Consider the following 23,879-nt stretch of genomic DNA (forward strand, 5'->3'; position numbering starts at 1 on the left):
ATTTGGGCTGTTAATCATGGAGAAGGTTGTATGGAGATCCCATAAGAACCTCCCAGTATATGAAGGGGAATACTGGAGGAGGGATCCTTTGTTGGGAGCTGTACTGGTAGGACAGAGAGTAATGGGTTCAGACTGAAAGTGGAAATTTAGGTTAGATATATGGAAGAAACTATTTACTGTGAGGGTGGTGAAGCACTAGAACAGGTTGCCCAGTTCAAGGCCAGGTTGGATGGAGCTTTCAACGAACTGGTCTAATGGGAGATATCCCTGCCCGTAGCAGGGGGGATGGAACTAGATGGTCTCAGAGGTCCCTTCCAAACCAAACCATTCCATGATTCTATGATCTTCCTTCTTTGTGAATTACTTTTCTTTATGCTGCAGAATAACCCAGTGAAATGAATAATTCTGACAGCACCTGGGCTAAGGGAAGATTTTGCTTTTTTTTCCTTTTAACAGGCAGATCTTCAGTGATCTTCTTAAGCGCTTGATTTTTAACTTTTCTGGGCATCTCTACAAAATATCAGTACACAACAAAAAATTGCTGATCAAGTTATGTTCAGCTGTTAAAAAATTCACTTTGGCATTGTATGGAGCCATTCACTGGAAAAACCAACATCATCATTAAAATCTCTCCTTAATGTGATCTGGTTGGGCTGGAGAGACGGCAAAACAAGGCTGTACTTCAGCAGTTTTATTCTGGTGGAGGAGAGGGGCCCATATGCAGGCATTAGCAGGTATGGCAGAAAAAAAATTAAGGAACTAAGATAAGTGGGGATGAAAAACAGCTACGCTATAAGGAACTCCCATTTTTATTTATAACTGAGCCTTACTAGAGATTATTTTTGACAGCATCTGGAAGACTGTGACTTGGCAGCATCTGGAAGACAGGGCTGAATGGAGAGACAGAATCTGGGATTTTTGATTTGCCCCCTTTTCTTACGGCTTGAATTATTAACAAATACAATTTTTTTCTGTCACTTACATAATTTTCTAACCTTCCATCTGAAGCCATCCTATTAAGTAAGATTTCCAGGCATTCTTGGACAAGGTGTATGCTCAAGAATAGTAAATCTGACACTGCAGACTTCCTGGCACACAGGCTTCACATGCATGAACATGCGTGCACAATCTGTCCAATTTGGCCAGAAAACATAGGATTTACTGAGCTGGGTGTTACGCAGCCGTAGTGCATATGGGCTGTGAATGTGTCTAGGATTACCAGTCACAAAGCAGCCAGTCAGACCTGCTGTGAATGCACGATAAGGTTTCAGTTTCTTGACTTACAGACACACAGAAATCCCAGGAGAGAATCCTGAAAAATCTGCCCTGATTCTGATCTGGTAGAAAGAAAATATTGCCAAGAAAACGTGGCTTTCAGCAGTTATTAATGAAAAACAAAAAGAAAAGGGAAAAAAAGATCGTCGTGCCTCCCAGTGTTTCTGAGACACTCCTGAGCTGGGGTGTTGCAGAAGGTTCCCTGACATGTTATCAGCTATCCCCCACAAAGTGCTTTGCTGCTTTGGACTGCCTTTCTCAGCTCCAGTAGGATGTGAATTATGTTGATTTTAGCAAAGGTCTGGGGAGGGAGCTGTCCCAGACAATTGCAGCTTGTCACAGTCTGAATGTTTGTCTTTTTTCTTTTTAATGCACACCAGAGTGTGTCTCTTGAAAGTGTAACAGTGGAGAAAAGCATGAAAAGAAAAATGTCTTCTGCCTGTAACTCTATTCATCACTCCTGGTGGAGATAGTTTTGTTTTAAAATATGAAACCCAAATATGTAGTGCTACTGCAAGTGTGACATTGAGGTGCTGGAGTGTGTCCAGGGAAAGGTAATGGAGCTAGTGAAAGGTCTGGAGGACAAGTCCTATGAGGAGCAGATGAGGGCGCTGTGGTGTTCTGCCTGGAGAAAAAGGAGACTCGGGAAATCTTATCACTGTACGAACTGCTTAAAAGGAGGTTGCAGCCAGGTGTGTGTGGGGGGGTCTATCTCTTCTCACAGGTAACAAGTGATAGAACAAAAAGAAACAGCTTCAAGTTGTGCCAAAGGAGGTTTAGACTGGATATTAGGAGAAGTTTGTTCGATCAGAAGGGTTGCCAAGCACTGGAATAGGCTGCCCAAGGAAGTGGTCGAGTTAGCATGCCTGGAAGTATTTAAAAGGTGTATGGATGTGGCACTTAGGGACATGGTTTAGTGATGAACATGACAGTGCTGCGTAAATGGTTCAACTTGATGATCTTAAAAGTTTTTTCCAAGCTAAATGGTTCTATATGTGACTATTGAGGGATCTCATGGCTAGATGTTTGCTCTATAGGAATCTAAACAGTAAATAGATCACTTATATAAAGAAAAAAGTGTGAACTTGCTAAATATTTCCATTTAAGTGTTACAATGAAAGCAAACCTGCTAGGGAAAATAGCACTGTGTTTTGAGGTACAAAAACTCAAACACTCAAAATTTGTGCAAGAAGTGTTTTTGCCCTTTTTATGCAAAGCCTGAAAAGATGACAGAAATGAGGGCTCTGTGGTCATCTGCACAGCATTCTGTAATAATCAGGCTTGTGCAAACAATTAAGTGCTCTCCATTCTACAGCATTTCACTTATATTTATGAGAATACTCAAAAATTTTTAACTAAATAATAGAACATTTAATTGAGAAGACTGCTGCTTCTATTACCACCACTTTTTTTTTTTATTAACCAAGGCTTGTGATATGCAGGGATTTTTTTGTTTGTTTGGTTTGGTTTTGGTTTTGATTTTCTGTGTTTTGTTTGGGTGGGAGGGATCTGTTTGTATGTTTGTTTGGGGGTTTTGTTGTTTTGGGGTTTTTTTAAGAAGAAGCTATGAAAAATCTTACTTCACTGCTTTCTCAGGAAGTGAAATACCCCTGTTGCCTACAGATTGTGGATATTTGGTCTTGACTGGTGTCACCTCTGAGGCAAAAGTGTCACAGAATAAACTTTATGTACAGAGGATGCTATCTGGTTTACGAGGCGTGGGGATCAGCAGTATCTGTGTCAGGTTCAGTGGAAAGAAATTACATGAGGATTAGGTAAGTGACCTGTTGATCTGCTGGAAAATATGATATCAGCTTGAATTTAACCAGAGGATTTGTAGAGCCTCCTAAAACTTGTGTTCCGCAGAAAGGTTTTTGATTTGGTTTTTATTTTGTGAGACACTGCACCTGGAGAAAGAAGCTTGCTGGGTGATTACAATAGGTCTGCAAGGGAAGACACTGGATGCAGGACTGGAGTGGGAGAGGGAGATGCTCTGATGGATTTGGAAAGACATTGAGGAGGGAGTACTCCATTTGAGCTGAAAGGGCTGGTCTATCTTGGTAAAGAGAGTCTTTCTGGTGGGAAGTCTGGATTGCAGCGCAAGCCAGGGGAGCGCTAGGCAGGTGAGCACAGCATAGGAGGCCCACAGCTGGAGTGTCCATCCCCATGGCTTGCAAGCCTTTTGTTGTGTGGAGGGTTTGACTCTCCTCTCACTTAGGCCAAGAGGAAATGTCTGTGACTGCTGCACTTCAGCTGGAGACACACTGTTACCTTCTCTGCAAAATGACAAAACTTATGTTTGTTATCAGCTATACAGGTGGGTAATCTTTTTTCACTTTATCTGTTAAATTCTGCCAGGTTTCTTGCCTTTGTTGGGATTGAATATACTATTATTTCCCCCTTACTCTGTCTCTCACTTTTTATACTAGGAGACTGGTTTAGAACCATACAATCGTCAAGGTTGGAAGGAGCCTCTAAGATCATGCAGTACAACAGCCAACCCAGCACTACCACTGTAACTCTAAACCACTAAGTATAACCCAGCACCAGATCTAGAAGCTTCTATCTAGATCTGGTGACACCACCACCTCCCTGGGCAACTTATTCCAATGCTTGACCACCCTAACAGTGACATTTTTGTTCTAATATCTAATCTGATTCTTGTATCTCAGCTGAAGGCCATTTCCTCTGGTCCTTTCACTGCAGGCACAGTAGATGAGACCAACCCCCCACCACATTACAGCCTTCTTTCAGGGAGTTGTAGAGAGCAATGAGGTCTCCCTTGAGCCTGCTCTTCTCGTGATTAAATAAACCCAACTCCCTCAGCCATTCATCATAAGACATTTTCTAGTCCTTTTGTGAGCCTTGTTGACTTTCACTGGACAAGCTCCAGCACCTCTGTGTCCTGGAGGTGTGAGGGGGCCAAAACTGGACTCGAGGTGCAGCTTCAGCAATGCCAAGGACCGGAGGATGGTCACTCCCCTTGTCCTGCTGGCCACACTGTTCTTGGGTCAGCCCAAGATGCCATTGGCCTGGGCACACGCTGCCTCACAACGAGCACCCCCAAGTCCCTTTTTGCTGAGCAACTCTTAAGCCAATTCCCCCCAGCCTGTAGTGCTGCCTGGGTTTGCTGAGGGTAAAGTGCAGAACCCAGCACTTGGCCTTACTGAGCCTCATCCAGTTGTCCTCGGCCCATGGATCAAGTCTGTCCAGGTCTCTGTAGAGCCTGACTACCCTCGAGCATGTCTATGGTTCAACTAACACACTTCAGGGGGTTTCTTTGTGTAGGGTGCATCAAGGTCTACTTTTTTGATTGGTTATTTGGCTGGTGTTTTGTTTGTTGGTTTTTTTTGTTGTTTGTTTTGGTTTTGGTTTTTGGTTTGGTTTGTTTTTTGTTTTGTGGGGTTTTTTTGTTTGGTTTGGTTGGATTTTGTTTGTTGTTTGTTTTGTTTTGGGGTTTGGTTTGATTTTTGAGGGGTTGTTTGGGGTTTTTTTTTGTTTTTTGTTTGTTTTGGTTTTGGGTTTGGTTTGATTTTTTGTGTGGTTTGGTTTTTTTTGTTTTGTTTTTGTTTTGGGTTTTTTTGGTTTGGTTTGGTTTTGGGTTTGATTTTGTGTGTATGTGTGTTTTTTATTGTCTTTGTTTGGTTGGTTGTTTTTGTTTGTTTGTTTTGTTTCTGGGTTTTGTTTGATTTTTTGTGGGTTTGTTTGTTTTGTTTTTGGGTTTGATTTGATTTTTTTGTGGTTTGTTTTTGTTTTTGTTTTTGTTTTGGTTGGTTGGTTGGTTTTTTGTTTGTGGGTTGGGGGGTTGTTTGTTTTTTGTTTTGTTTTGTTTTTGGGTTTGGTTTGATTTTTGTGGGTTTGTTTGTTTGTTTTTGTGTTTTTGTTGTTTGTTTGTTTTGTTTTGTTTTCCCTGCCGGGTCCGCCGTGTGAGCGCTGGGGCGCGGGCCGGGCAGGGCCGGCCGCGGGGCGGCGCTCGGGGCGCCCGGAGCAGCCGCGATCCGCCGGCAGACCGCGAGGGGTCAGCGCGGGCTTTGCTGCGGGCGCCGCGCCCGCCCGAAGGCTGTGGCAGCACGGGGGAGTGGGCTGGCTTTGCACCAGGGCTGTCAGCAGCGACGGCAGAGCCCACTCACTCACGCTGTTGCCATGTGACATTCACCGCCGCCCCTCGTCTCCCCCTTGACCCAGAGGATGATTTCGAGTCGATCTGCCAAAGTGCCCACCAGTTAAACATATTAAAAACATGGGAGGAAAAGCCCAAGAAAGCAAGCAGTGGAGACCGATCTTCGCTGAAGTTGTTTGCTTGTTAGGCATCAAAGGGATCACATCTGCAGAGCTGATGCCTTCGAACCAGGGACAGGACCTTGGGCTTGCACATCTCTCCTCTCTACACCTCCTCTTCTGCATCAGAGGCCTGGTGTTGATCCTATGGTTTGAAATAAGCTGGATTGAGTGTCTAGTAATGAATGCTTCACAGCCTTCAGCACCATCTGTGCTAGGAGACTTGGAAATAATAGGGCAAACTGAAAAGTGTAATGTCAAGAAGCCCTAATTCCAGGGTGCTGGATCATTAAGCTGAAACTGGAAGCCTGCATGTCAAAGGATTAATGCATTAATATGGTTCTATATACTGCTTTATTATCTAGACAGATATATTTTACTATTACATATGCACTGTTTGTTCTCCATGCTGAGTTATTTTGGCTTACTAATTCGGATCCATTTTAAGTAACTTTCACTTTTACTGTAATGAGAAAGTCATCCAAGTCATAGCTGATATCAGCTTCTCAAAGCTGTGAGTCAGTTCTGGATTTCCCACCTATTTCATCAGAAATAGGTCCTTGAATACTTCTAAGAGACATACCATTTAATGTGTCTTACCATTCAAGCTATTCTTCTGCATTTATATACTTAGGGAAAAAAAAAAAAGACCAAAAAAAAAAAAAAAAAAAAAAAAAAAAAAAAAAAGCAGCAGATGTATGAAAGGGTTTTTATCTTTTGAGAATGAATGGTATATGCTATGTACACAATGCTAATTCCAGCACGTGGAGACAATTGCACTTGCCTGAATACAGGCCAGCAGATAATTTTCTGGAAACTTCTCACATCATTTTTAAAAGAAAGCAAACTGAGAATTTATGCCCTTCTCAAGCAAATTCAGACTGAGAGGTCACTGGTTTGGTTTCCAAGTCAAGAACGCCTTTGCATGTTAGTAGGGTAAAAAAGATTGTTAGGCTTGAGAATTCTTGTTTACAACAAAGAGTTTTCTCCCCAGTACTCACAGCTCTGTAGACAGAAGAGAAATGTTCTTAGAGAGGCTGGATGTATCTGGCAGACATCATGCCTATGTTGTCACTAGTTAAAAATGGAAACTCTCTAAGTGATTACTACCAGGTCGAATGCTGTCACCTGTAGTGTCACCAGGGCATTAACTAGAAACAACTGGAAGTAGAAACACAACAGCTCTTTAAAGTGGCTCAGTTTGAGAGGCATTTTGGGAACTATGGTGCTCAAAGGGGCTGAAACTACTGAGCAGAGCATAGCATATACAGTCACAGATAAGAGGTGCTTCCTCCAGGACTCCCAGTGAAATACTGGAAAGGACATCCCCGGGTTTCAACACGTTCGATCGGAGGCCATGCGGCTGCAGGCTAGGGAGCAGCAAGGATGACAAGTTAGAGAGGTCTGTCTGTGCAGTCCGCTGGATCGGTCCGGACAGGTCGCAGTAGCACAGGTTACCCCAAGGTGGCTCTCCACAACCTCTGTGGAACTTGGGCTTGGGCTGCTCTGAAGCGGTGTCTCGGTGGAGACAAGTGCTAACTGTGAGCTTAAGCCTAAGCGTGTCAGACACTGAAGGGATGTGAAAAGTGATTTGTCTTTTAATATTTAGACTGTGCTCATTCACAACAGGGAAATGTGTTTTATTATTGGTTGGTTTGCTAACAAACAGGCTCTAATCTGAGTTCAGCAATCACACTAGTTTCAGTCTGAATTAATTTTGAAGGATACACTGACCAAATTACAGCTACTTTTAATAAAGCCCGACTGAAAAAAAAAAAAATCTGTTCACTCACACCACTCCCCCCATCCTCAGGATCATAGGCCAGTACAGCCTGCAGAAAGATTACCAGTGACCTCAGAACAGGTCAGCATCAGGGCTTGCAGTCCTGCAAAATCCAGACAGCCTCCCTGGACAGGGAGCCTGCTCTGCTGCTTGACTGTTACCAGGGAGAAAGGGTTTTTCTAACATCCGATCTGAGCCTCTTGATTCACCTTAGTCTCATTGTCTCCTACATCCCCACTAGGAATTGCTGTGCAGACCCTGGTGTTTTCTTCTCAATGATCGCTCCACAGGTTTTTGGGGACTGCAGTTTGCCTCCCAAACTTTGCCTTCCCCAGGCTGAACTGGCCCTGGTCCCTCAGCCTGCAGAGCAGGACAGCGCCGCAGCTTTGGGCACTCCGGTGCCCCCATCTGCACTTGCTCCAGTTCATCGATGAGTTTCCCCTGCTGGGGTGCCCAAACCGGACAGACGACATTGCTGCTGTTCCGTGAGTGCTGAGCAGAGGGGGATCATCCTCTCCCTCGGCCGGCTGGCCCTGCTGCTGTCCATGCACACCGGGGCACGGGGTGGCTTTGCTGCAGCCGGGGCCGCTACTGAGCATCACCGGGTGACTGCCCAGTGCAGCCCAGGACCTCCTCTGCAGAGCTGTCCTCAGCGCTAGTGGTCACTGGGGCTGTCCCTTCTCGACGTTCACATTTGCAGAAACCATATTAATAAAACCTTTTGTTTCCTTTTTTCTTTCTTTTTCTCTCTCTCATTATTATTATTATTATTATTATTATTATTATTATTATTATTATTATTATTATTATTTCCCCTGCACTGTTCAGATTTTCCGTTCCAAGTCTTGGGCACAAGTCGCCCTCCTACTTGCCAGTGCCTGCCGGCCAGCGGTGTGCAGGGAGCGGTGGCGCGTGTAGGCGCACCGCTGGAACCGCCGGCACCGCTGTCTGGGGCCGGCACCGCTGTCTCGGGCCGGCACCGCTGGCACCGCTGTCTCGGGCCGGCACCGCTGGCACCGCTGTCTCGGGCCGGCACCGCTGGCACCGCTGGCTCGGGTCGGCACCGCTGGCACCGCTGGCTCGGGTCGGCGCGTGCCTGCGCCCCCTCCCCTCCCCCCCCCCCCGCCCCACGTGGCCTCCCGGCACGAGCCGCTCTTTCCCGCCCCCCCCGCCCCGCGCTTCCTCTCCGGCGCGCGCCGATTAGCATAATAAAGCCGCCCCTTTCTCCCCCGCCGGCCAATGGGAGCCCGGCAGGCGCCCGCGAGGGCTATAAGTAGCGCACGCCTGCCGGCTGCTGCTTCAGAGAGCTCACGGGGTGGGCAGAGCGAAGGCTGTGCCGAGTAACTGCTATGACTCTGGAGGAGATCCACGGACAGCAGCCCATGCCTGCAGGCAACGACTGGTACGTGCGGGTGGGCACTGGGGAGCCGAGGACAGCGGGTAGCGGGCGGTTTCGGGGTGGCGGCGGCGGTGGTGGTGGCGGCACCGCTCTGACCCTGTGTCTTCTCCCGGCCCGCAGGATGCAGGGCGCCGGCACGGCCCTCCACGAACTGCTGGTGTCGGCGCAGCGCCGAGGCTGCCTCACCGCCGGCGTCTACGAGTCGGCCAAGCTGATGAATGTGTAAGTAGGGCGGCGGGGACAGGGGGAGCGCGCAGGGCAGCCCGGCGGGGCTGCGGGGCGGCTGGCGCCGACCGCGGGACTCATCAGGCTGCTTTCCTCTTGCAGCGACCCCGACAACGTCGCGTTCTGCGTGCTGGCCGCGGACCAGGAAGACGAGGGGGACATCGCCCTGCAGATCCACTTCACTCTGATCCAAGCCTTCTGCTGCGAGAACGACATCGACATCGTGCGGGTGAACGACGTGGCCAAGCTGGCGGCCATCGTGGGGCCCAGCGAGGACTCCGGGGAGCCGCGGGATCTCCACTGCATCCTCATCACGGTGGGTGTCCGGCGGGCGCTGTCCCCCCGGCGCTGCCCCGCAGTACCAGAGCCTCCCGGGGGCGGCCCCCTCTCCCGCTGCGGGTGGTCGGGTTCTGCGCCCAGCAGAGTGCTTGGCACACGGCGAGTCAGCTGAGTAGTAGGAGGAGAAGGAGGCAGAACTTCTCGTAACTTGGTTTCCTCCGCCGTCCGCAAGGGCAGCATCTCTGCTTCCTGTCTTGTCTGTGTCAGGACAGAAACTGTCTGGAAATGCCTCCAGTCCTCAGCTAATGCTTCTGTAAATATTATGATGACCTCAGCTGGCGGGCAGCACTCATGGTGTGCAACTTTTTTCTTTCTCGCAGAACCCGAATGAAGAAGGCTGGAAGGACCCTGCTCTGGAGAAGCTGAGTTTGTTTTGTGAAGAGAGCCGAAACGTCAATGACTGGGTGCCAACTATCACCCTGCCTGAGTGATCGTCACCTGGTGCACCGGGGAGGCTGAAACCTTTGTTGCATTCTCAACGTGCTGTGCGTTCACCAAAATGTGCAACAAGCTGCTGATTCCATGGATTAGCCTGGTCAAGAGACTGGATTAAAGTCACTCAGACTGGCATGCAGTGGGCTCTTACAGAGGAGAAAGAGGAAAACAGCTCATCTCAGCAGTGAGCCTCAGCAGGCTGCAACCGTGGAGAGGCTGACATACCATGGAACTGAAAGAAGTATTGCAAGTTTGGCTATGTGGAGCTGTTTCAGAAGGGAGAGAGAAAGTTGAGGGAAGTGGGCCAAAACTTTCCAGAAGGACTGGATAGAGCACTGTAACTAGGAACTGTTGGTGCTGTCTGCAAAACACAGGAGAAAGTATCAATATTTATGGAGTATTGGGGATTGGTTACTAAGACAAATGCAGATATTCCAAAGCAGACAGGCTTCAACAGGCCTCTTGGGTCACTCTGCAGATCTGTTTTAATACTGCAATAACTTTTATTGAAATATTTGCTGCTATTGAAGCTTTCATAATAAATTTTTGACAATTAATTTCTGGGAGTGTCTTGCTTGCTGGGTGCGGGGAAGCATGTCACTGAAATACCACTGATGTTTTGCTTGTGTGCTGTAGTCAAAGATCTGCTCCACAGTAATGGAGTTATTGCTCAAATACTTTCCTGGGCTGGCTGAATGAAGTGCTGTGCTGTCCAAGTTGATAATTCAACCTTTTACCCTCTTGCAACAGCTGCTTATCGCAACAGCTTGCAAGACTAAGGAGTCGCATGCCTAATGAGCTCACTTATTGTAATAGGAGGTCTTTGTAGTCTGGTGGAGGAACACAATGCATGTTAGAAACATGGATTTTTGGAATACAGACCTCCAGTAAATTGCATCATTGATTCTTAAATATGACTTAGATGCATTCAGAGCTGACGTGTTTCCACTTGACAGAAGCGGCTTAAACATGATGGGGGGGGCTGCAAAACTCCTTAGATGTCAAACACATCTAACATTTGCTTTGATTAGAATGACATCATTAAATCTGAAACTAGCAAATGATGAATAAACATCACATCTGCCACAAGCTGCTCTCTGATTGCCATATGCTGTAACAATAGAAGCTGTCAGTCCAGAAGCCAATTTTGCGAAACCTAATTGCATGACAACGTCAAATTAAGTCCAAAACAATTTAAGGATAGTGTGGTCTTTTTTAGAGATCCTGTCATGAAAAGTTAATATGGGTGGGTTGATTTGGCCCCATGTTAAAAGGGAAAACATCACCCCACTTTTTGTGCACAAACTATGGTGTATGCTCCAGGACCTGACACTGAAATGACACAGTAATAATCCCCTCTCCACAGAGCAAGAAAGTTAAACTACTCACTTCCTTTATAGGCACTAAAACCACTCAGTTGTCACAATTGCATTTCCTCTGGGCTGGCTTGCAGTGATTGACAGTAGCACTTGCTGAAAAGTGGTCATTTCCACTTGAGCAAGGGAAGCTAGTTGCTCTCAGTTGCATTGTTCCTGATAAGGGAAGTACAGATTCAGCTCCAGCATTCCTGGAATATGCTTCCTTGTACAGGATGTCTCTAGCAGTGTTTGGCCTCTGTTACTGTGTCATGAGAGGCTGTAGGCTGGCAGCATAACCAGAGTTTGGACTGAGGTAAACACTACGGGGCCCTCAGACTCTGTAAGTACTTGGTTCTGCGCTTAAGATACAGGAGTTTCTGCACAGCCTGTTTTTCTACTTAACCTGCACTCAGCAACTGGTGTCTGTCTAGGACTTTTCTCAAAGTCACATAGAGAAGCAAGAGAATAAACAACTCTGGCAGCTGTGATAACAGAAACTGCCTTTAAGGCAGTTGCCTTGATACACAGAACGTATCAAGTGCGGGTGCTTTATTAGACATTTTTATATTTTTCTCTTAGCAAATGCAAGTTTCTTCATTTTACAGCCAAGAAACATATTTCTGCTCTTTGCTTGGGGCCTAACCAGTACTCAGAGCCAAGAACAGATTAAAGTGGACTGTTCTGAAATCAACTTTCATGTGAAGTATACGCAGTACTTCACAGCCTTGAGTGGTTAAACAAGCCTGAGAAGACTAAAGGAAGTTCTCACGCATGTATACAATTACATAAAACATTAAATTATAGCAGAGAGTAAGTGTAACTGGTCTGTTGACTGAGACAGTAAGCATAGATAGTGGTACCTGGTGGGAAGTTTAACTTTCCAGCTTTTATGAAGGGAGTATACTATGCAGCAAACAATGAAATTAAAGGGCCAACACCAAAATAACCTTGTGAGGATATTTCCTCTAGTCTCATAAAGGATGGTAGGAGGACCTTCTCTTTCAGCCTTGTGAAACTACAAGCTGTGTCCTATGAGAAGTACACGATTTTTTATTTTAGTGACTTAAACAATCCTCCTGAAAATCCCTTCTTGATCACTGCAAATACACTGTCATGCGAATTGTACGAACCTGGGTTAGCCTGAAAATGTTATTAATACAGTGCTGCAACCAAAGGCATCTCTGATGTGCAAGTTATGTGCTGCTGCAAGTATCTGTAATGTTCAGCTCTGCTTAATGTAGCAAAAATTCAGCAGCTGGTATCTACATCTTTACATGCTCAAATATATAACTGTGCAAAGAGCAACTATACATTTGTTAAAGATAGAGAGTAGACTTGGGTATTATTGACTCTAGTGGGGACAGCTGGTCGGGAGATGGTTGGCCCACCAGATATCCAGGATGTTTTGTCAAGTACCTGGGAGATCTGGAGGTTGGGACACTAGTCTCTTGTGTCTGTGAGCAAGATGCCGCAAGTACTTTGCCTTCCCAGAAAGCAAAAGTACCCAGGAGAGAGGCACTGTGGGTTTCCAGAGCCACTGGGAGCTCTGCCAACATGCTGCTCTCCCAGCTGTGTTGCATAGTCTGCACAGGCTGGCTTGTGCTTTGCCATGGTGGCCACGTCAGAAGGTTCTGGGGAGGAGACATAAGGTAATAGATGTTAATAATAAAAGTGGTTCTTCAGGACACGACCAGCTGAGGGACATGGCACAAGGTGCAGGACACGCAGTGGAGTTACAGAGTGGTGGTACTTCTCATGCTTTGCTTTCCATCAAACTCTTCACTTGTGTGCTACTAGGTGATAAAAACTGTGTATTTCAATACTGTCATCATCAGCTTTGGTGGTGTGCTGACTATATTTCTAGGTATATTTTTAAATGAAGTGATGCATGAAGTTTAATTTCAGTTTTTTTGAGCAATCATTCTGCATTTTTTCTGCATATCTATTTCACCACCTAATGGTAACAACTGTCAGGAATTTCCCTTCATGTGTGGTTTTCTTCTCTTAATGGTGTTTTCTTCCTGTTACAGTTCTGTGCATGACTTTACCTTTCTCTCTTTGTGGTTATAGATAGTCATCTCTTCAGATGCCTGACAGTTTTATTTTATGTTAACTGCATTATCATCTTATCAAGATATGCTAGTATGAATACTAGCATATAGTTGTTGTAAACAATGCTTCCTCTTTTCCTATGAAGTAGAAAATACCGAAAAGGAAGATGATAAAGGGGATATTATGAAGAGGAAGGCAAACTACTGCACAAAATAAAGTTTCCATAAAATCTATGCATATGCTAGTTGATATAAACAGCGTTTATGACTCTGGATGCTCAGGGAAGGAGCTTAGATTTCTGCAGATTTCAGACTGGTGGAGTTTTAGTTATAGGTGAAGGATGTTTAAATTAATGTAAGTTCTGTAAGGAGAAGATCTTTGCAAAATTACTAGCATCAGAAACGTGCCATAGCACCGCTGTCTGACACATAAGGGAGACCTGGCTCATCACAACACATCTATTTATGCCAGCTCTCAGATTCCCCTGACATCAGGAGGAAAGAGGAGTGTGTGCCCATGTTAGAACACGGCAAGTATGCAGACAGTATCTTACAAGTGGAAGCAAATGCCATCACATGTGTGTGCAAGAGAGATGTGTGGAGAAGGATGTGTGACCATTGTGTTCCTTGTAGGGGCACACGTTGTGGACAGCTGGGCTCATGACTATGCATGCACAGGACTTCATTCACTGCAGAAGCAGCAGTGGCAGAATCCAAGGCTGGCGGAGGGATGGAGCTGTACAGACAGTACATGCACCAGAGTTTCTTTCTACAGGTTTTTATGATAACTGCTTTTCAGTCCTGCTTATTCCTTATCCATTTCATCATGGCAGCTATGATTTACTCACTTAGTAAAGTCTGAACATGCAACAATAGGATATTGAAAAAAACATGTTAATACTTCTTGTATCATTATTTCATACTGAATGAGTGAATACTTGTATTTTTCTGCATCATTCTGCAATGAGATAGTGTTATACACAACAACATTCTGACCATTGGAATGTATGTGAAATATTGATTTGAATGTATTGGTATCTTTAAAAGTATGATCACATCCCATACATCACAGTTATAGTGGTTATAATATCTCCTCCAGTCTTCCACTGCACTGGCATATGACTATTTTGCAATGCTTATTTTCTTTTTATGCCTGAAAATTATACAAAAGTTATTTCCTTCCCTGTGTGTAATCCTCTCTGTAGAGCTGACTTTACTTTGAAATCATGACACTGCAATGTTAGTATCAACACATACTGCTAATTCAAAATTAGTTTATTCAACTATTTTTCTTGTTTGTTTGTTTGGTTGGTTTGAGTGTTTACAAGTTTTTGTTTGTTTGGTTGGTTGCTTGCTTGCTTTTTTCTCCTGGAAAAAAATTGGAGATTTCTCCAATCTCTCTGGATTGGAGACATGGCTATAGAAAATAATATGAAGTTTAGTTTCTGTTTTTATATTGTCTTTGTGCTATAACTGGCAAGAGAAAGGTTACATTTTAAAAATTATTATTTTGATAAAAGCTATTATAACCTTGATAGGAAGTCCCATGTATTATAATCCATTGCAGAATAGTGACAAAATTTAACGAAGAACATGTAATATGAATTTTAATATCACAAGGAATTTCTGTCCCACTAGACTCTGAATTAAAGAATTTTTCAGAGTGGAGAATTTGAGTTTTGCTTTCTATTCCCTTTTTGGGGGTATCTAAGCTGTAGGAACCTAGCTTTCACATCCTATTGAAGCCAACATGAAGCAATGGTTCTTAGTAACTTCTATTTAAATGTATAAATATCTAAGGCCCAAAGTTTCAAGTTTGTACCTCAGAAACAAGACATATACTAAGTGTATTTAGATACAATATGCTCAACTGTGAGCCCAAAGCTAAAACTCTCCAGTCAATCAACTTATTTAGCTGTATAGCCACAAACTTGCTTACCAGTTTGAGGCTTTTCTCCTCTGCTTAAAAATGTGCACTGTAAGGGCACAGCTGCACTAAATGTTTTAGCTTTGCTCAGTCAAGTGGCTGGAATGAATTTGTGGCTCTTCTCCTGCTAGCCTGCTTTGGTTCACACAGCAAGCAGAGCTGGACCATGCAAACAGGATTTCTCTTGGAAGAAATCAAGCCAGAAGACATACTCCAAGGGACCATCTAATGCTTTCCATCTGCCATTGCGCATTCAGTTCACGGGACCACACTTGAGGTACATACAGTACTATTATTTGCTGATTAAGAGTAAATAGGCAAGTCTTGGCAGTCAAAAAAAGAGAAGTACGTTGCCCTACTTTACACAAAAGAAGTGATTTTAGTGTAATACACATACCAATTTGTTTTAAACAATTGCATGCTCTTGAATTAACAGGGTTAAAAATCTGCTTTGGCAGCAGCTTGCTGCATTTAATTGTTTCTGAGGCAAGAACGATGAATGGGACTATTTCTAGAAGTGGCTGCCAAAGGTAGTTTTTGTAATAGGACAGCACTGCCCAACTGGCAGCGTCAGGACAGCTTTGCCTGGCCTGATGCCTTTGTGCCTGAGGAGCAGGTGGCTTCATGAGCCTTGCGTGGTGCTCCCGCCCTGCTGCTGTGCCACCCCAAAGGACAGGCAGGCACTGCATGAATCCTGTGCTGGCCAAAGCAGGGGCTGCCCCTGTGAGGAACCCCAATTGCCACTCATTATGCAGCTGGACTTTCCACACAGGTGCAATGGTACAAAATACTTGCAGATGATTTCCAGGTGACATGAGGATGAAGAGGACCATACCCCAAGAGAAAACCTTGCCTTAAGATGTGAATCCCTGAATTAAGTTGTAGCAATGTCACAAACAATTTCTAAAATATAATAAGTACAAGGTGATGCCTCTTATTGCATGGTAGGAGATTGTAGCTACCAAGTGAGAGTGGGATCTTACACCCGTGCCACAATTGGTCTTGTCTTTGGTCTTGTATAACATTTCTGTGCTTTTTATCTGCCTGTATTTAAATCAACCTGCTTACTCTAATCTATTTTTCCAGATATAGGAGTAAATGCAACAAAAAAATGCATAATGTCACTAGGTGCTTCTGTGCTGTTGAAGGCATGTTTATGGTATGTGAGGAATGAAGCTGTATGGTTAAAAATAGAAGGATGGTAAAGCACTTCCCTTTTCCCAAAGCACCAGTCGCATTTTTCGCTAATGCAGAGATTCTCTCTGTCTCACATTCTGCTCTGTTTCTGTAGTGCTATAAAAAGAAATGTTCTGTAGCTCTTCAAGCAAATTGAGGATGAAGAAAACAATAGCAAGAACTGCATGGTTTGTACTAAATGACCATCTTACCTGAAAGCTCCACCTGCTGCAAAGGAGTAACAGGAGGACTGTACACAACCTTCCTTGTCTGGGGTTGGAATCACTCACTCCCACTGATACCAGGCTCAGCCTTGCATAGGTTACTGCCTCACAAAGTCAGACTGTATTGTACAAGTGTAAAAACAGGTGCTTTTGATTGTGTTATGGGGCCATGGGTAATAGAAGCATGCTTTCTGCCCATTAAATGTGATGACAGAAATTGTTCCAGGTCTCTCCAACCATCTGGCTATCAAGTCTAATTTAGAGCAAAGGTAGATTGCATGGCTGTCTGGAAAAAGAAGTTTTCCATTTCTCAATCTGGTTTCTTGATTTAAATAACTTTTTAAAAGTGCTGCTTGTTTTCTTTTATAACAACAAGATCAGCTTTCAGGCATATAGCCATTCTCCATGGCCTGTAACACACCATGTGAAAATATAATTTAATTGGGAAATATGTTGTGTTTTTATCCCCATGCTAAGGTACATATTGAATTTTATAATATTTTTCTTCTGTTTAAGATACGTAAAATATGTAAAATAATTCCTAATTTAGAGCTATGCCATGAGAAGGACTGGAAGAGCTGGGTGGCTAAATAAAAAAAAATGGATAAATAACACTAGCACTGAATCATGGTAGTTGTACTTGTAAAATAATTCAGACATATTTCCAGAAGAGAAACATTGCATTTAACTAAACATAGTACACATATCTTTGTAGGGTGTATGGAAATAACTTCTCACCCTTAAGCATTTGTTCATACACACATGGGAAGAAGATGCAGCATTATTCAAATCTGACACTATATAAATAGGCTTGTATTTTGTCTCTGTGTGTTCTGCTCCATCTTTTGTCAGAAGAAAATTTACCACTAGAACACTGCTGCAGAATGGAACTCCCTAGTTTGCCTCTCTCAGCAAGCCTGCCTTTTTCAATAGAAGAAACAAACCAATAAACTTGATACTGTGCTGTGAAGGTCTGCGTGTGTTGCACAGTTCCCATGGGGCAGGTCACTTAGTGGAAAAACAATAGCAGCCCTCAGAAAACCGTGCAAAGGGTTTCTCAACACTTGTACCTCCTCTACATGTATTCTAGAGTGCATTTTCAAATAACTGTTTGTGTTGTGCTTTCCACAGTTGTCAGTTCACTTGGTGTCAAAGGCTCATGGTTTGGCATCTGACATGCAGGAGTCAATGAGGTAGCACTGAATTAATTTGAGTGAGAAAGGAAGGGGTTGTGCAAGAGAAGCTTACCAAGCAGGTAAAAGTAACATGGCATGGAGCTTTGCAAAGCAATTGTATAATAAAGTTTTGGTGTCCTAATTATTCCATATCTAACTGCTAAGAAATACGTGTTGCTCTGTATCTGGCTTGCCAGAGGAACTTAGTAGTGTTCTACCCAGTCTGAATGCAGAAGCAGTAAAACTCCCTTTTAGGGAAGAACAGCTGTAGATGGATGGCTGAGTGGGAGGCATCAGGTATGGAAATGGTCACTGGAGTTTCATGGCAAAAAGACACATCCTATGCCTATTATTGCAGGACTGAATACTTTAATGAGGCTCCACAATGAGTATTTGAACCAGCTGGACCAGAACTCTTGAAAATAACCAAGTCCTACAAGATCCTATAAAAGCTATTGTCCAGATAGGTGAGAACTGCTCAGTGTCCTGTCTGGTGCCAAGACTGCTGCATGTGCTCATAACTTGCTGCATACTCCAGAAAATCACCTTTGAAGAAAGGATTTCTGAATGATTCAGCTTCAGAAACAGAACCTGGCAGCATGCACCATTGGCCTTTAAGGCAGGCATCCAGGAGAAAACAGGCACAGAGCTTGTGGATGTTATAACAGCCCTGCTGCATCACGCAAGTTACATGAGGGCATCCACATGGATCTGAGGAATAACACGATGCTTTGTTTACGAGGTAAATATTTGACTGGCCTTTCTGTACCTTCACCTGAATTACTAGTAACTTACTGTAGTGTGTCATTGAAGCAAATTGCAGCGTAATTATGATAATAAACCCATGCAGGCCAGATCCAGGAGGACCCTGTGGAGATGCTGGAGCATGCTCTGTTCCCAGAAGTGCTGACGTTACTGTGCAAGCCTTGGCCGGTTGAGGACATTTTGCAAGAACTGGTTCCCCACCTCCCAAACCTGCATTTCTCCCCCTTAGGCCCACATCCTGTATTGCTGCCTCTGCAGAGCCCACATCTCCAGACACATCCGTGCAGCTTCCCTGTCCAGGAAGAGGTTGCTCCAGGCTTTCCAGAGGCCTGCCTGTACGATTTGGCTGTCCTCTTGAGTTTTCTGCAGTGCCTCTTTGTCAGGGCCGAAGTTAAACAAGACGCGGTAGGAAATATGTTACTGCTGTCGCTTCTGAGAAGCTGAAGGTGTAGTGGCCCCAGGGGTGTTTTGGCCCCAGGGATCCTGACGTGTGGCCAAACCACCCAGCCCACCCACTCCACTGCCCCAAGGGAAGGGAATGGGCTTCCTCTCTGCCCCTGCCTCACAAAGATCCCCATTGCCCACATGATTTATCTATACTGAGCCAACTGCTTGTCTGCTAAAAGTGTAACATGGACAAGTTCCCCATTACTCCCTGAAGCTATGAAGAATACCAGAAGACTAGTGGGAAACTTCAGGATTAACAGTTCCTTCTACAAGCTGGAGATAAAATTTCCATTAATGATAAGTGCAGAAGATAGCAGCCACCTGATTCAGCTTCTGCAGTAACATTCTAATCTGCCACAGGCATATGGTTTACTGAAATGAAAACTGAATATAACTCACAATAGAGGTTACCAAACATACTTACATAAAGCCTTTCACAGCAGCAGTGTATCAGCTGGTAGGGGCTCTTACTAGAAACTAAGGTTTCTTTGTTTCTTAGCAGCAGATGATTTCCTCTCCTGGGGCAATTATGTAGCCTAATTGCCTGTAATAATCATCCCTGCTAGAAGTGCCTTAATACCAGACCTTCTCCTTTTTTGCACTCCTTACTGGCTTTCTGCTTCCAAGTAGCAGAGATGGACTTTACACAGTTAGAAAGCACAGGCAATATTCAAGAATATATGTTTTATCTAATGCCCCTCTTTGATGCAGTTATTGGTGCCTAAACTATTATTAAAAAAATTAAAACAAAAGAGAAAAATGATAATGTTTAATTTTGAGATCTATTCCTGAAAGGTAAATTGTCCTTCTAGTTGCTTACAGTTGGTTTGGGTGTATTTTTATTTTAACACTTCTTTGTATTTATTCATTTTGTAAGATACCAATTAGATGAGATGTACCAATGATGGACTCTGCTATGCTGCATTACAACAAGTTTTAAAAGTAAACCAGAAAAATCCCTAAAAAAGTGATAGAGTATATTGGATATTGGCAGGATGGATGAGTTAATATATTTTTGTCACTACTGACTGTCCTGGTTTCTTTTAGATGTTAGCAATGTTTTCCTTCTTATGGATAATGTTTGTTTTCTCTCTTACAGATAATCAGGTAGAATGCCTGATCATTCATAAATAAGTTTCCCAGCATTTACATTCATTTTGAAGAATGAGCAATGTAGCTTGATTTTTGGACAAAGTTCAGCAAAACATATAATGATACAGATTCAAAACAAAGGTCTACCCTGCCTCACATTCTTTTCTGTTGATGACGAAGAGCAGATGTCTAGAGAAGGGTATCAGAAGAGGGCAAGCCCATAGGGATCCTTCCCTAGTGTGACGCTCCTAATTAACTTGCAGCCCTGGGAACTTCTGTATCTAGCACTGTAGAAACAGTATATGTTTTCAACATAACTTATTTAGAGGCTGAATGCTTAAAATTCAGGTACTGGAGATAGGTACATAGCAAGTGTGTGGTCAAAACCATAGTAAAAAAATTCCAGAAATACAGAAAAATAGAGTTCCCAGGTGGAGTGTATAAAGATATCTGACAAGGAGATTGCTCAGCTCCCTGCAATCTGCTTCTGCAGATCCTTTATTCCTCAGTAAAGTGAAAGGGAAAGAGGCATATTCTGTTTTCTCTTAAAGATGGAGGTATCTTTGGAAGAGCCCAACAATCATGTCAATGAGTATGACTTTCCCAAAAGAGGATTGCAGTCTGGGAGAAAGGTCTTTTGTTCTGATTAAGTTATACTTTAGAACTCAAGCATGACTATACTGCCTACTAGGGAAAAAATATTGTTATTCAATGTATGCTTTTGATAGTAGTATTTTTAAAATTATTTAATGCCTGCTATTGTCATGAAAGAAAAAGAACAACCATAACCACCTTATTAATGCTAAAGTTAAGTAATAAGGTTAAATGGTATCTGATTAATGCAGGCACACTTAAACTACAGGAAGAGAGCCAATTAAGCTTTATTTGGAGAAATGAAAGAAAAAACTATAACCAGAAATCTTTTAGAGACGTGGGAAGTGAAGTTTTATGTGTATGTCAGAAAAAGGTTGGTTTTGGTGTGATTGGGCAGGGACTTGTCTTTGTGAAAAGCTGGATGCTGGATGCATTCAAGGTGAGGATGTGGGTGTGTTCAAAGAAGACGTATAAATATTTTGCAGCTTAGAAGTTTAACAAAAACATAAATGTCAGTTCTTGAGATGTTCAGTCCAGGTGTTTTCCAGCATCATCTGATTGCACCAACTAGAGGGCTGTACTACCTTATACAAGCTGACGAGACCCCAGGGATGCAGGCTTTACACTACCTAAAAATCACTTTGGCAAGGTGATCAAGCTGCTTTAAGCCTCCTTTGCCTACTGACACACTTCAATATATGGGGCTCTATCCAGGCAGGCATTAGGTTCTCTGGTAGTGGTGGGATAGAGGTCAGAGGAGACTTTAAAGGCAAAGACTGCAAATTGTTTCCTGAATTTTGAACTCAGCCTGTGGACCTGAGCAAAGATGCAGGAAGACAGCTGTTGTCTGAAACCAAAATTAGGTTTTACCTGCAGCAAAATGTCATCTCTATTAATTTTCAAGAAGCACTTTCATCTTTAAGTGTTTGGCTAAGAAAATACTATTTCATAGACCCTTGGTGTTGTAAGTAAGCAGTAACCCTGAGCAATCAGGAATCCCAAGCTAAGGAACAGCTGAGAAAATTCTGTCAAATAACACTGAGTAAATCTGAAGGGTTTTTTCCTGTCACCCAAATCATAAAACAGAAGCAATGTTGGTTTGGGCCCTATTACTTTATATGTACAGGAGCACTAGTCATACTATTCATTGCTGTGTGGCTTGAAGAGAGATGTGAATGGAACTGCACAAGAGTTAACTCCAAGCTGGCCCCTTCATGAGGAGTATCAGTCTGTTGTTGCCACAGATTCCCTCAAACAAAAAACCTCTTGTCCTTTCTCTAGGAACATTTCATTGCTTTACCCTCATTTTTCAGACATAAGCAGAATGGGCATGGACATTTGAAACCACTGAATTTTGCATCTCCCCAAGAGAACCAGAAAACCGGATTAGGAGAACCTCTCCTCTGTATCCAGTGTTATTGCATCAGGAACATGCAATAACACTGGAGAAATACCAAAATTTTTAGATTTAGGGAACCATGAAGCCTCTGTTTGTGAATGTATTTATATAGTAAGATATTGTTACAGAGCAGAAAGTCAGGCAGAAAGAGCCACTGAAAAAGTTTTGCAATCTGCCACCCTTACATAATTCACAGAGATTCTGCTGCTGCTGGAAATGGAGTGATGTTGTGGTTATCTTTAAAAGGAAGGTATAACATTGGACCAAACTGCTGTGGTGGTAGCTCTGTCCAATTCAATGTGATGAGATGAGAACTAAATTTGTCACTTTGTGACTGTCTCCCATGGGAGGCTGCATGAATGCTTTGGGGTCTTTTGGGATTTATCACACACTTAACTTACCCTGGTATTTGCATGATAATGAGAACTGTGACCTGGAGACTTTATAGGCATTGTGCCAGTGTAGTTCCTGTTGCTGAAGGATCTGAAACACACAATACCTCTGCTGGATACCCTCCTTGGAAGGTGTGGGCATGATGTAGCCAAGATACATCCCTCTTTGTTGGGTAGGATAAAAACATCTCCCTTATGGTTTAACTGTCTTCAGCTTTGCTTAGCTTCTGGAAAATACTTCTGTATTTACTTTTGGTATGTATTTTTAATCAGAGGCAGCACCTAGGTCTTCATGTTGAGATGTTAGATTCCTTTAAGGAGGCATTGTGTACAGCTCCCTTCAAAAAACACAGCAACACAAGAAAACTCACCTTCAAAGGCATCTTCTGATTTTTCTACAGTGTGTGAAAAAGGAGGTAGGGAAGTGAGTTCGGATTCTACAGCTGAACCTGAACACATCTTTTGGTAGGAAAGGGAAGGGAATACTCCTCTTCCAAGAGTTTTGATCTACCTTTTCTACCTTAATGATGATTTTAATATGCAGTTTTAGCTTTTTGAGTGTACTTGAGGGATTGAAACTCAGCATGGCATCAGTGCTGGGTACTCTGCATTCCTGCACAGTTACCTCAGCTGCTGTTCTCTCTCTCTCTCTCTCTCTCTCTCTCTCTCTCCCCCCAGCCAGGATGATTAGCCAACAAATCTATCTTGTAAGCATGTGGGTTGTCGCTCCAGCTATGCACATTCACCCACACTCACAGTCATGCAGGCTGAAAAAGACAAAGGCATGTTCTCCTGGCATGGCAGTAATGCAGTCAAAATTAAAAATGAAACAGGGAAGAAACATAAAACTGAAATGTAGCCATTGTGCATGTGATTGCGATTCACAATTTTCTTCAAAGAGCCTGCAAGGTCTTTGATAGATGTGACCCTCTTCAAGAAAAAAAAACAACCATAAAGTTTGGGAAGCTACTTATTTATAAATTTAGGGACTGTTTACCCTTCACAAAAGTGTAGGACAGACCTTCTCCATGTGCTGCATGCAATGAGACATCCGAGAGCTGAAGATCTGAGAGCAGAGACTGTGAGTTGGTAAGTAAGCAGGGAACCCTGAATATTCAGAAATGCCACCTTGAGGAGCCAAGAGCTGACAAAGTTATGTCAAATAAAGCTAAATAAACATGATGAGTTTTCTTTCCTCCCCTCCAAATCATACAAAAGGGGCAATGTTATTTTGGTAGTTTTATCATTTTACATGTACAGGAACACTCATCTAGAACCAGTCTAGTCTAGAATTGCAACGGGTGCTGAGGGTGATCAGTGGAGGCCAACAGCCAGGGTAAGCCATGTGGCTGTAAGATGATTCTCCTTTGTTTAGAACTCTTTAAACTGGAGCATGGTCAAAAGCTTAGCAGAGCTGGTTGTTGTTATTGTGGTTATTATTATTATTATTATTATTATTATTATTATTATTATTATTATTATTATTATTATTATTATTATTATATCCCTGCCCACAATCTGGCCCTTGTGTTACTTACTAGCTGT

The 23,879-nt window shown here is 43.4% G+C and overlaps 1 protein-coding gene and 1 long non-coding RNA gene across 3 annotated transcripts in view; both read left to right on the forward strand.

Annotated features, from left to right (window-relative positions):
- LOC134564638 (uncharacterized) overlaps positions 1-8,420 on the forward strand; it is a 42,917-nt gene extending 34,497 nt beyond the window's left edge. The window contains exons 3-4 of one of the 2 annotated variants that reach the window (XR_010083594.1): positions 2,872-3,050; positions 3,494-8,420. This is a non-coding gene — a long non-coding RNA (uncharacterized LOC134564638). Of the gene's footprint in view, positions 1-2,871 lie in introns of both variants that reach the window. The other variant, XR_010083593.1, reaches the window with a different exon arrangement.
- Positions 8,421-8,584: 164 nt separating this feature from the next.
- GADD45G (growth arrest and DNA damage inducible gamma) lies at positions 8,585-10,291 on the forward strand. The gene is made up of 4 exons (XM_063423103.1): positions 8,585-8,738; positions 8,856-8,957; positions 9,063-9,276; positions 9,620-10,291. Exons 1-4 carry the CDS (start codon positions 8,686-8,688, stop codon positions 9,728-9,730), a joined length of 480 nt encoding a protein of 159 aa, XP_063279173.1. The 5' UTR covers positions 8,585-8,685; the 3' UTR covers positions 9,731-10,291.
- Positions 10,292-23,879: the final 13,588 nt, after the last annotated feature.

The sequence above is a fragment of the Prinia subflava genome, chromosome Z (assembly GCF_021018805.1).
Source record: "Prinia subflava isolate CZ2003 ecotype Zambia chromosome Z, Cam_Psub_1.2, whole genome shotgun sequence".
Classification (NCBI taxonomy): Eukaryota; Metazoa; Chordata; class Aves; order Passeriformes; family Cisticolidae; genus Prinia; species Prinia subflava.